General features: G+C 46.0%; 1 protein-coding gene across 1 annotated transcript in view; it reads left to right on the top strand.

Annotated features, from left to right (window-relative positions):
* MYLK (myosin light chain kinase) overlaps positions 1–12,863 on the top strand; it is a 150,936-nt gene that overhangs the window by 51,069 nt on the left and 87,004 nt on the right. The window contains 6 exon segments of the mRNA XM_032481411.1: positions 122–170; positions 1,104–1,269; positions 2,246–2,411; positions 4,174–4,192; positions 5,401–5,918; positions 6,462–6,668. Of these exon segments, the coding sequence (XP_032337302.1) occupies positions 122–170; positions 1,104–1,269; positions 2,246–2,411; positions 4,174–4,192; positions 5,401–5,918; positions 6,462–6,668 (1,125 nt within the window).

Raw genomic sequence — 12,863 nt, 5'->3', positions numbered from 1 at the left:
TGAACTATTCCATCCTTATCTCACCCATCCGCCTTGTTGACTCTTTCTGACTTTTGTTGCTCCAAATTGGTGGCTCAGATGGGACTTTTCAAGCCTCTTTTTCTTTGACTTCTACTTGCAGGGGGCTTTGTGAAGAAGCATGGGCAGCCTGTTGTTTCCAAAGCCTTGGGGTAAGTTATGGGATGTTCAGCCCAGGGTGAGGGCTGGACTGGCTTTTCTTGCTGCCTTGACAGAACAGCCTAGGGAGTAAGTCCTTTGAAGCATCCTGGGTTATGATAACTAAAGTGGGAGCCTCTTGGGGTGTGACGTGTCATTCACACAGCACCTCCTGACCTGGTGGCCTCCGTGGATAGCCCCTTTGACTGGTCCAGCTGCTAAATGCCGAGGAAATGGGCTACATGGCCATAGTCTGTGGGGATCGCTAACAATCAAGGCAATAATCAGAAGACTTAAATAAACAGACTTAAAAGAGGCAATCAGTATGTGAGATTTCTTATGGCAAGTAAACCTATATTGGTAAGGATAAGTAACAGTGGCTGCTGTTACAGACAAGCCCCCAGATCACAATGGCTTAACACAGGGAAAGTTTACTTCTTACTCAAGCAAAGTCAGTTCACATATTCTTGGATAGGTGGAGAACCTTCCCATTCTCTTCCAGGGACCCAGGCTCCTTCTGTTTTGTGGCTTCATCACCTCCTAGGCCTGGGATCCTCTGCAGGACTCTGCATCTAGCCAGAAGTATGGGCAAGAGAGAGCGTGGAAAACACAGGGGAGGTTTAATGGGTCCAGCCTAGAAGTGACATACAGCACTTCTGCTTACAGTCTGTTGCTTGAAATCCAGGCTTTGGCCAGAGCTCAGTAGAAATCAGGTAGACCTGACTTCAGGGGAGGCTGGTAAATGAAATCTAGCTGCATGCCCAGGAGGCAGAGGACGTAGGTTTTGGTGCCACAGATTTTCCAAAGGGTGCATTAAAAGTGTGTTTGAGGCACAGAATTGGGAAGGCTGCCCTTTGCTGGTTTCTGACCACAACTTAAGTGATTTGGATGGGGACAGATAAAAAAGGATCTTAATTGCTTTGGACTCTCTGCTGATTTCTTTCCAGGGACAGATTTGCAGCCCCTGCAGTGGAGACCCGTCCGAGCATCTGGGGAGAGTGCCCACCAAAGTTTGCTACCAAGCTGGGCCGAGCGGTGGTCAAAGAAGGACAGATGGGGCGGTTCTCTTGCAAGATCACTGGCAGGCCCCAGCCACGGGTCACATGGCTCAAGGTGAGGTTTTGTCTAACCTGACTGTGGCCCAGGCCTAGGAAACCCAGAACTTCAGGGTTAGATCCCTGGGCTAGTGGGAGTTTGGCTGCCCAGTCAGTCGCTCCTGTTTCAGCTGTGTATGGTCCTTGAGGTTCTCTGTGTGTTTGATAGCCATGCCTGTTCTTGTCCCTGTTTGCACACCCTCCTTCTGCTCCTTAGTCCATGATGTCCTGTAATCCACACATTTACAGCATGAAATTTCCAAGTTAAGACAGATCTGGCTATCCTAGGAGAGGGGAATTTGCAGCCTGGGACTGGTTTCAAGCCACAGCTCCCTGATTCACAAAGCATTTGATGCTGGGCAAGTCATTTGATCTCTTAGAACCTCAGTTTTCTTATCTGGGAGGCAGAGATAATCCCACCTACCTCAAAATCCTGCATGTAGGAGTGCTTTATAAATCATTCAGGGCTGGGCCATGTCAAGGCAGAGTGGGGGGAGAAGGCGGTGGAAGGGGAGGAGGAGGCAGCAGTGGGAGGGGGACAGGTGGATGTCAACCGGGCAGTGAGGAGCCATAGGGAACACCTGAGGTCAAGGCCAGGGAGAGTAGATAGATAGTTCCACAGATAGAACTCCTGGATAAGAATCAGTGATGGGATGCTTTTTACCTATTTCCTGACTCTCCTGTACTGACCCTGGGACAAGATAAAAGGAAGAGGGAAACAAAGGAGAACAAAAGTGAGGAAGGTAGGATTTCCCCCTCCAGCTAGGGCTCCTTTGAAACAGGGTCCATACACCTGTTCTAAGCTGGACTGAACTCCACAGCACATACGTACACTGAGTCAGGGCCCCTGAGTTGCTCTAAGGCTGCTCTCTGAGTGTGTTGTCAGGGCCCAGAGCAGAGGGCCCTGCTGTCCATGCCTGGTGTCTTTCCCAGTTAGATTGGCAGGAGGTAGGAGGACTGAGCCAGAAGGTGAGCAGTTTCTCTGCCATCCACAGGGAGACATCCCCCTGCAGCCCAGTGCCCGTGTGTCTATGTCTGAGAAGAATGGGATGCAAGTTCTGGAAATCCACGAGGTCAGCCGAGATGACGTGGGCGTGTACACGTGCTTGGTGGTGAATGGGTCGGGGAAAGCTTCCATGTCGGCTGAGCTCTCCATCCAAGGTATCAAGTGGAGGGAGGGCTAGTGCAGGGCAGTCCATTCCCGGCGACCCCCTCCCTGGAGGAGCTTCTTGTTCATTATGCATCTGTGTGTTCCACGTGTTGTGCTTACATACCCATGTGTCCTCAGGGGCAGGGTCTTGAATCAGAAGGGAAGTGGGCGAGCAGCACAGACACGGCCACGGAGAAAGGTGCTTCTCCTGTGTCCTTACACCTGTCTTCAGCCTTTCCTTCTTGCTCAGACCCCTTTTTATTTATATCTCTAATTGACTTTCGGAAGAGTGGACATTGCTACTATCTTACCATCACCCCAAATTTAACCTGCCTAAATTTGTCATCCACCTTGGCCTTCAAATCAGGTGCTCCCTCAGCTTAGGTCTTCATCTCCCCTAGACTGGACATTTCAGCATCGCTTTTGACCCCTGTCTTCTCCTTGCTGTAGTCATCAGTCCCAGACAACTCCTTTCTTGAAATCTCTCTGAATATGTGTCCTCCTTACATTCTCCTTGGTCCAGCCTGGAAATACCGAGGTGTGGATGGAGAAGGAGATTGATGCCACTTCATTGGAGCGGGAACCTTGAGCAGGGTGGGACGTGGGGATCAGGGAGGGAAGCCACCCTCACTGTCTCCCCCTCCTTCCTTACCCTCGTTTCTTCTATGATTTTTCTCTTCCCTGTCTCCTTCCTTTCTCAGAAAATATCCCTCCTTGTTCTCTTTACCACTTTCAGCCCACGTGTTTTCACAACCCACAGAAACAAATTTATTCTACATTGCAACATACATATGTATAAAGACATATTTAACTGAAATAAGTCTCATGAAACAATCCTGAGTAGTATTATGGGCAGCACATGCTGGTGTTTTCCCTTTTATTGTACACCATTAAGGGGAAAACCCTGGGCCTGACCAAAGAGTTTGACTTCACAACTCACTGCGGGCTCAGGACCTGCTGTCGTCAGTCATCGAGAGAAGTGTCTTAGTCACTCTCCCTTTACTTGCCCCAGCACTGAATTAAAGAACTGTTCCCTTCTGAGGCACTTAATGACAAAATGGTGTGTTGCCTGGGATTCGTTTAAAAATACTCCCAGAAAAACCCCTCAAAAAACCAAAACAAAAAGGGATAGATAAGATTGGCAAAATGCTGGTATTTTCCTAATCTGGGTGTTGGCTTTCAGTGTCTGTTATATCGTTCTCTGTACTACTGTGTATTTTGAAATTTTCCATGATAAAATTAAAAAAAAATAATGTAGCAGGGAAAAAATACATGGGATATTGTATGTTTTTTCTTTAAAGAACTAAATAAAATTATACTTATCCTGTACATTTTTAAAGCAGGTATTTGTCAAAAATGATAGCTATGAGGGGTTCTTTTGAGGGCCACATGCAAGGTACACTGTTTGGGTTTGAAGTTTTCAGTCGATATTTATTTTTGTTTGCCCCTTGAGTGTTTTTTTTTCCTCCTATGGACTAGAGACAGGGAGGTCCCATGCTCAGGGTAGGGCAGCAGAGGACACCATAAGGGCGCAGGGCAGCGCTGGGAGCTTGGCCGTGTCTCCAGGGTTCAGAGGAGTTTATCAGTTAACCCAAGAAGTTCAGGAGCGGGAAGCTGAAAGGAGAGAAGGGGGGAGACCATCAGTGATGGGGAAAGTGAGAGCTTGTGAGGCCAGAACTCCGTCAGAAGTGAGAGGCTGTTATCTTGCCCCTCTCTGCTCATGGTGTATAAAGCATCCTACTAATGGTCATTCTGCCTTCTCCCCTTTTCCAGGTTTGGACAGTACCAACAGGTATGTGTCAGCTTTGTGATGATCATGTTTCCAAATCAAAATGCTCTGCAAGGGAAGAGGGATTATAACTGAGAAATGCCCTGAATTTCTGAGCTGTCCTATAGGGAGGGGAAACTGACTATTGGTGGGGAATTGCTCTATTTGGGGTGTTTTGTTTTGTTTTCCTGTCGTAACACGCCATCCAGTTTCTGTGTCAGACTTGCCATCGGTATTGAGACTCTAGCAGACTCAGTGCTGTCATCTTTCTCAGCTTCTGCTCAGTATCTGTGCTAGTTAGCCGTCATCAGGAAGAGCACTCTGCTCGGCAAAGGATGCCCTCCACGTTCAAGGCCAGAATCCCCCTGCTCACCCAGCACATCTTCATCAGAAGCTTCCTTTCCTGAATGTGAGGTTCCATGTAAGATGCTGGGTGTGTGTGGTGAGCTGATGTCTGGTGTGGAGAAGGGCCTTAAACGGAGCCTCACAAAACATAACTACAAACTCTGATGCCTCTATGAGAAGTGCTAATTTAGAACAGAGGGACAGAGAGCCCCTTTCTGCAAGCTTGGTGTTTGAGCTCAGGCCTATGAGGAGTAGTATGAACTCGGTGAAGAAGGGAGAAAGGGTTCCAAACAGAGGGGTTGCATGTGTGCAAGTGGCGAGGTGAGAGGTGGCTGTGGAGCCCGAAGAACCCCGTGTGGCCGCAGCCTGGCAGGCAACGGAGATGGGGTCTTACAACATCCATGCAGCAGAAGAGCCAGCTCTCACAGGGCGACCCTGTGGGCCATCTTGAGCAGCTCAGTTTTATTCTTAATAGAGTGGAGAAGCTGTTGGAAATCCTTAAGCTTGAAATGGCATGATTCAATTTATGTTTTTAAAAGATGGGCTGTGCTTGCTGTGTGGAACATGGGTGAGAGAGGGCCAGTGTGGATGGGAAAACCGGTCGCGTGTCTTAATCAGCGTGGCCCTTGTGGAGAGGAGGGCAGATGTAATCAGTGTAAGTGGAACACTGGATTGAGGATGAGGGACTGGGAAGAACGAGGATGGCTGCTTGTTTTCCGGCTGGAAACTGAGCAAAATGAAAGAAAGAAAGACTTTCTCTCTTATTCTCTTTTGATTTGTGGGCTTTTGTGATCCCTGGAGTCTGTGCTTGTGATGAGTAACCAGGTGATCATTCTGTTCCTCCTTCTTCCCACTGTCCCTTCTCCACCACCACCACCACCAAACAGGTCGCTGGTGAGAGGAACAAAGGTGGCCAATTCCGACATCAGTAAGGAAGTGACCAACGGAATCACTCAGGGGCCGAAACCGGACGGCCCAGAGGCTGCAGGTGGAAGTAAGAACTACTCCAGCACCCCTGTCTGGGCCACAAGTAGCCGGCCTCCACCCCTGCAGGAATCCAAGCTGGAGCCATCTGGGGACTCACCCAGAAAGGCCCCAAGGCCCCCCGTCCTGCAGACTTCCAGCACCATCACCCTGCAGGCCGCCAAAGTCCAGCTGGAACCGAGAGCACCAGTCTCAGGCACACTTTCTCCATCCAGAGAAGAGAGGGAGAGGCCCGCAGCTCCCCCGCCAGCCGCCCTCACCACCAGGCAGTCTGGCCTGGGAAGCCAAGATGTCGTGAGCAAGGCTGCCCCCAGGAGGATCTCCACAGAGAGCCAGAGGGACACAACAGCCCCCAGATTTGAGAGCAAGCCCCAAAGCCAGGAAGTCAGTGAAGATCAAACAGTCAAGTTCAAGTGTGAAGGTGAGGAGAGCTACCTGAGGTCACTGGCACCCACATGGTAGCCCCGGGTGGTCACTCCCTTCCTTCAGCACAGTGATCTGAGCCTCCCATATCCACCATCCCCTCGGACTAGGGCCCCCACCCTGGGAAGGGGTCTCCCATCAGGAAGGACTCAGTCTAATAATGCCCCTTGTTCTGGAGAAGCACCCAGCAGTGGTCCACTTTTCAGGGTTGGAGACTCATCGACCCTGAGCCCTAATTCTGACTACCCTACAGGGGAAACCCATCATCACCACCTCCACCAAAACAAGCCGCAGGGTCTCCTTCTGTTTCCTCCCTTCAGCTGCCGATCTGGAGAACTGGCTTGTCACCCCTGTAACCTTCCTCCTCAAGGACCCTGCCTGTGTCTTAGGGATGTGGAGCAGAGGGTAGAGGGGAAGAAAGAGGTTCACGTGGGAGGGCAGCTGTGCACCAGACTGAGCTCTTCCCTCGGGCTCAGTCCCTCCCTGCCGTCTGCCCTACAGGCACTCTCAGGGGCCTCATGTCCTTCATCTGGCCTTGTAGTTTCAGGGATCCCCAAGCCCGAAGTGACCTGGTTCCTGGACGGTGCCCCCGTGAAGAGACGAGAAGGCACCATTGAGATTTATGAAGACGGGGGTTCCCAATACCTCTGCCTGCGGAGAGCCCGGGCAAGGGACAGCGGGAACTACACCTGCACAGCCGCCAACGTCCGAGGCCAGGTGTCCTGCAGCTGGACCCTCCTGGTGAGAAGTGAGTACCTTCCTTACCCTGACTCTCTGTGGGAAGACTTTCTTTTTTGTTTTGTTTTGGTTTTCTTCTTCTTTTTTAATTTAAAAAAATTTTTATTCTTTTTTTTTTCTTGTTTATTTGCTTTTGTGTGGGAGGACTTTCGGGGGTGCGTCATGCACCACACAAGTGTCCTCTCTTGCAATCCCCCACCCATGGTGTGCCACCTGGCAGAAACATCGTCCCCACCTGCCTGCCAAGGCCAAAGTCATTGCTCCAGGACAGTGGTTCCCAGTGAGGAGTTCACATCAGAATCACCTCAAAATAAACCTGCCCAGGCCCCACACCCCGCCCGGTGCCCACTCCCTGTTCTAGGTTCTTCAGCTGTCCGAGGGTGCCATGACTCACTTTGGTGACTGCAGAGAACCAAATGGACGCACTTAGAGTATGAGAGATGATGTGGGCTCCTGCATCTTTTGGGTTTATTGTAGTATCTGTTTATAAAAGTAATGCATTATTGCTCATGGTGAGGAATTTAAACAATATATAATCTTATGACTCAGAAATGAATGATGTTTTCGGGTTTTAAACCAAAATCGGCATCGTGCTATTTGTACCCTGCTTACCATTCTAATCTGCTCGTGTTACTTAGGCATCTTTCTATACTATTTCTTTCTGTATTTTTAATGTTATTTGAGAACATGATTTTTAATGGCCATAAAATAGTTCATAGAATGATGTTTAGACATGGCCTTGTTGTTTCCATTTAGATTGTTTAGACCGTTTCCATTTTTTCACTACTGTAATGCTGTGTTAAATAGCCTTGCACCTATCTGCCTCTCTATAAAATTTCCCCCTCACTTTTGATGCTATATAGGGGCCTTAGACCCGTGTCATACTACTGAGGATCTTATGAAACCACAGGGGTGGAGTCAGCAAATTGCAGGCTTTTGGAAACTCTGTGGAACAAATAACCACCTACTTTTTGAACAAGTAAATTGTAAGCAAAAAGGAAAGGAGGGGACAACCTGTAGGAAACTTCAGTGAAAAGGCATGTAAGAGACACTAACAACAGCAATACATGGATTGTGCATGGATCCTGACTGAGACACCTTTTTAAAAATTTTTTTATAAGAACATCAGGAAAATTTGAGCATTGACAAGATATTCAATACAAAGGAATTAGTGCTATTTTTAAGATGTGATGCTAAATCTTGTGGGTTTTTTTTTCAAAGTCCACATATTTTAGAGATATAAGTTATTTACTGGCAAAATGATATGGTTTTTGATACTTGCTTCAGAAATAATCTGTGTTTGGTGGGACTCAGTGGGGTAAAAATGAAATGAGATAGGCTATTAGTAAAGTTGAGAAACAGGTCTTTGACAATTCACTGTACTGCTTTCTCTACTTTTGTGTGTGTTTGAAATTTGCCAAAATAAATATTTCAAAGAAAGAAAAAAAGAAAAGAATTCACTGGTTCATCCACACAGTAGAACATCATGCAGCCAGTGGAACAAATGTGCCTGACCTGGGGACTCTGCTGGTGAAACCTGTCCAAGATATGTTAGTACAAGGGATGAGCCAAGAGCAGAGAGGGCCATGTCTATCATAGACTGTTTGCATTGAAGGAAAAAAAAATCTATGTACATAATGCAAACTGATGCTTGTGTTTTCATAGACATTTCTGGAAGGGTCCATAGGTTACTTCTAGGAGGAGAAACTGGAGATCCACAGGGAAGGGTGAGAAGTAGTCTTGCTTTTGATTGCATAGTGCTGACTCACTTCTTAATTGGGAATTTTACTACATTTGTTAGTTTCTTTGCCAGAAATATTATCCATGCCTTTGGAGGTGGGAGTGCCTTTAGGCAGAGGTCCCAGGTCCAGGAAATCAAGCCTCAGCATCCAGGGCTCTGTGTTAAGACAGAGGACTCACATGGCATCGTGTCCACCAAAGGGTAAAAACCAGCAGGCTTTGGTTGGAGTGTTAGCTATTGTTATTAAAGGGAAGCTGGGTGTATACGCTGTACCTGCAGCGAGTTGGGGGTGAAAGGCAATGTTGGCTTTTAAAGCTCCCACAGAGCTGGGACACAGGAGCAGGAATTGGGCATGCCACGAAGCTCACTGTTCTTACCAAGATTCAGCCGTTTGTTTGTTTTTGCATGAAGGCTCCTCAGAGTGCTGCAAGCCTTTGGTGAATCTGCAGAGTTTTGAGAAAGCTGACATCGAGTATTTTTGCTAGTGTTCCTGTTGCTCGTCTGGAAGAGCGGACTTAGTCCTTAGTCTGCCTTAGTCTTAATCCTTACTCCTTAGTCTGCGGTTCCAGAAGTCCTCCTCCTGGACTTCCTTTCTCCTTAGCTGTGCTGAAACGCCTGCAGAAGCCTTCACAAGACACAGGTCCTCTGACGCCTCTTGCTTCCTTTTCCCTAGCACTGCAGGAGAGTTGCCTGGTTCCCTTACCAAGACTTCTCTTTCCATCACCACAAAGACCGGGTCTGATAATGATTTCCTCTCTCACCATTTCTTCAATCTTCCCCACACCTCTTATCTCAAGGCCTCTTTCTCCTCCCTACAAGCATGCTCTGGTCTTCCCTTGGCTGAAAATAAAGAGGAAAAAAAATCTTTCTTCTGCTTCACTGCCCCCTTAAATTCTCTTGTTATCTCTCCACTGTATTTCACCCCAAAACTTGCTGCTAGCCCAGTCTCCATGCACAACTTCCGCCTGATAATAACAGCTAACACCCCACCGAAAGCCTGTTCAATGTGCCAGGCTTTGTGCTAAATGCTTTACTTGCAGGGTTCCATTTAGTTATCCCAACAGTCTTAGGTGATTGTTAGGGTTACACCCTTTTCCAAAGAAGAATACTGAGCTGTAGTGTCACTTCACTACACTACATGTGACTTGTTCAAGGTCTCATGCCTTGTAAAAAATAGCATATTCCTAATCCATGTTGGTCTGACACAAAAGCCCATATTGTTTTCGGTGACTCCCAAAGGCATTTCCCTGATGAGGGAATTTGATGCCAGCCAGGGGAAAGGGGTGGAGGTGGTGCCTCCCCACACATGTCCAGATAGGCTGTCCATCCCTTCCCTCAGTACCAGCTCCGTTCAGATACATCATCATTCTGACTTGCATCTGCCCTCCCACTTCCCGCTCTCCCCTTAGGGGAGCTCTGGTCTGGAGGAGGAAGTACGGATGTAGAGTCAGAGAGTTGGGTGTGAAGCCTCGCTTCACCATTGCACTGACTAGGGGAAATTATTAACTTCATCTGTAGTGAGGAGGGTATAGCCCAGTGGTAGAGTGTGTATTTAGCATACATGAGGTCATGGGTTCAATCCCCACAATACTTCCATTTAAAAAAAAAGCTAACTACTAATAAAGAAATGGATCCAATTACCTCTCAAAACAAACAAAAAATCTTTAAAAACAATTTTTTTGGTATAATTTTGTTTTTTTTAACATTTTTTATTGATTTATAATCATTTTACAATGTTGTGTCAAATTCCACTGTTCAGCACAATTTTTCAGTCATACATGGACTTATACACACTCATTGTCACATTTTTTTCTCTGTGAGCTACCATAACGTTTTGTGTATATTTCCCTGTGCTATATAGTATAATCTTGTTTATCTATTCTACAATTTTGAAATCCCAGTCTATCCTTTCCCACCCTCTGTCCCCCTGGCAACCACAAGTCTGTATTCTCTGTCTATGAGTCTATTTCTGTCCTGTATTTACGCTTTGTTTTTGTTTGTTTGTTTGTTTGTTTTTTAGATTCCACATATGAGCGATCTCATATGGTATTTTTCTTTCTCTTTCTGGCTTACTTCACTTAGAATGACATTCTCCAGGAGCATCCATGTTGCTGCAAATGGCATTATGTTGTCGGTTTTTATGGCTGAGTAGTATTCCATTGTATAAATATACTACTTCTTCTTTATCCAGTCACCTGTTGATGGACATTTAGGCTTTTTCAATGTTTTGGCTATTGTAAATAGTCTGCTATGAACATTGGGGTGCAGGTGTCATCCTGAAGTAGGGTTCCTTCTGGATACAAGCCCAGGAGTGGGATTCCTGGGTCATACGGTAAGTCTATTCCTAGTCTTTTGAGGAATCTCCACACTGTTTTCCATAGTGGCTGCACCAAACTGCATTCCCACCAGCAGTGAAGGAGGGTTCCCCTTTCTCCACAGCCTCTCCAGCGTTTGTCATTTGTGGATGTTTGAATGATGGCCATTCTGACTGGTGTGAGGTGATACCTCATTGTAGTTTTGATTTGCATTTCTCTGATAATTAGTGATACTGAGCATTTTTTCATGTGCCTTTTGATCATTTGTATGTCTTCTTGGAGAACTGCTTGTTTAGGTCTTCTGCCCATTTTTGGATTGGGTTGTTTATTTTATTATTGAGTCGTATGAGCTGCTTATATATTCTGGAGATCAAGCCTTTGTTGGTTTCATTTGCAAAAATTTTCTCCCATTCCATAGGTTGTCTTCTTGTTTTACTTATGGTTTCCTTTGCTGTGCAGAAGCTTGTAAGTTTCATTAGGTCCCATTTGTTTATTCTTGCTTTTATTTCTACAAGGAGAAAATTTTTGAGATGTATGTCAGATAATGTTTTGCCTATGTTTTCCTCTAGGAGGTTTATTGTATCTTGTCTTATGTTTAAGTCTTTGATCCACTTTGAGTTGATTTTTGTGTATGGTGTAAGGGAGTGTTCTAGCTTCATTGTTTTACATGCTGCTGTCCAGTTTTCCCAACACCATTTGCTGAAGAGACTGTCTTTATTCCATTGTATATTGTTGCCTCCTTTGTCGAAGATTAGTTGACCAAAAGTTTGTGGGTTCATTTCTGGGCTCTCTATTCTGTTCCATTGGTCTATATGTCTGTTTTTGTACCAATACCATGCTGTCTTGATGACTGTAGCTCTATAGTATTGTCTGAAATCTGGGAGAGTTATTCCTCCAGCCTCTTTCTTTCTCTTCAGTAATGCTTTGGCAATTCTAGGTCTTTGATGGTTCCATGTAAATTTTATTATGATTTTTTCTAGTTCTGTGAAATATGTCCTGGGTAATTTGATAGGGATTGCATTAAATCTGTAGATTGCCTTGGGCAGTGTGACCATTTTAACAATATTGATTCTTCCAATCCAAGAGCATGGGATATCTTTCCATTTTTTAAAGTCTTCTTTAATTTCCTTCATCAATGGTTTATAGTTCTCTGTGTATAATTCTTTCACCTCCTTGTTTAGATTTATTCCCAGATATTTTATTACTTTGGGTGCTATTTTAAAGGGGATTGTTTCTTTACTTTCTTTTTCTGTTGATTCATCGTTAGTGTAGAGAAATGCAACTGATTGAAGAATTCAGCAAGGTTACAGGTTACAAAATTAACGTTCAAAACTTTTTTAACTTCAGCAGTAAAAGGAGCCAAAGGTAGCAATCTCATGGTATTGTCACAGTCACACCTAGAAAAGTACCCAGGAAGCCTTCCAGTATTTTTTTTTTTTTTGCCCTTAAACCTTTGCAGTTTAATGTAGTTTCCCCCTCATCACTGTATTGAATAATTTCTCTTGAAAGGCACCAGTGAGATGTCTTCTAATCACCAAATATAGTTGCCTTTTCTCAACTGTCAGCCACCTTGACTTTTCTGCACCATGTAGAAGAGATTATCCATCTGTTAATTATGGTCCCCAGTACAAGATGCTCCCTGACTCACTGATGTAGAAGGCTTGGGAAAAGTCCAGCCTGGTGATTCTCAGCTAGAATGTTCATCAGGATCCCGGGGGGACTTAGTAACGCATCGTCCCAGGCCCCCGGTGGCTCTGAGCCACTGGCCTAGGTTGGAAGACTAGAACCTATATGAGTCTTTGTCAGGAGTTGGAAAAAAGTTCTAATTATTTAAAGTTGAAACTTCCTCACCAGTGGACATGTGGTCTCTACAAGTAAGAAGATATTCATAAGCATGTGCAGGGTTGGATGGGATAGGTTAAAGACAATCAAAGACACCAGAAAATAGAATAGGACTAAGAAAGGGGGAAGAAGGTGCTCTGGGGATGCTCCAGGGTAGTGAAAGTCAAGACAAGATGAAGGGCACCCGTGTCTCAGAGGAGAGGAGGCTGGCCCAGGTCTTGAGCACCCCCAGACCTGGGGTGTTTGGTGACGGTAGAAAGGCCCCTGCCAGTCCCTCTGCCTCAGGCTTCAGGTCCTTACAGCAGGG

This window comes from Camelus ferus, chromosome 1 (genome assembly GCF_009834535.1).
Source record: "Camelus ferus isolate YT-003-E chromosome 1, BCGSAC_Cfer_1.0, whole genome shotgun sequence".
Lineage (NCBI taxonomy): Eukaryota > Metazoa > Chordata > Mammalia > Artiodactyla > Camelidae > Camelus > Camelus ferus.
Note: the sequence above shows the minus strand (reverse complement) of the source record. Positions and strands in the feature narration are given on the sequence as shown.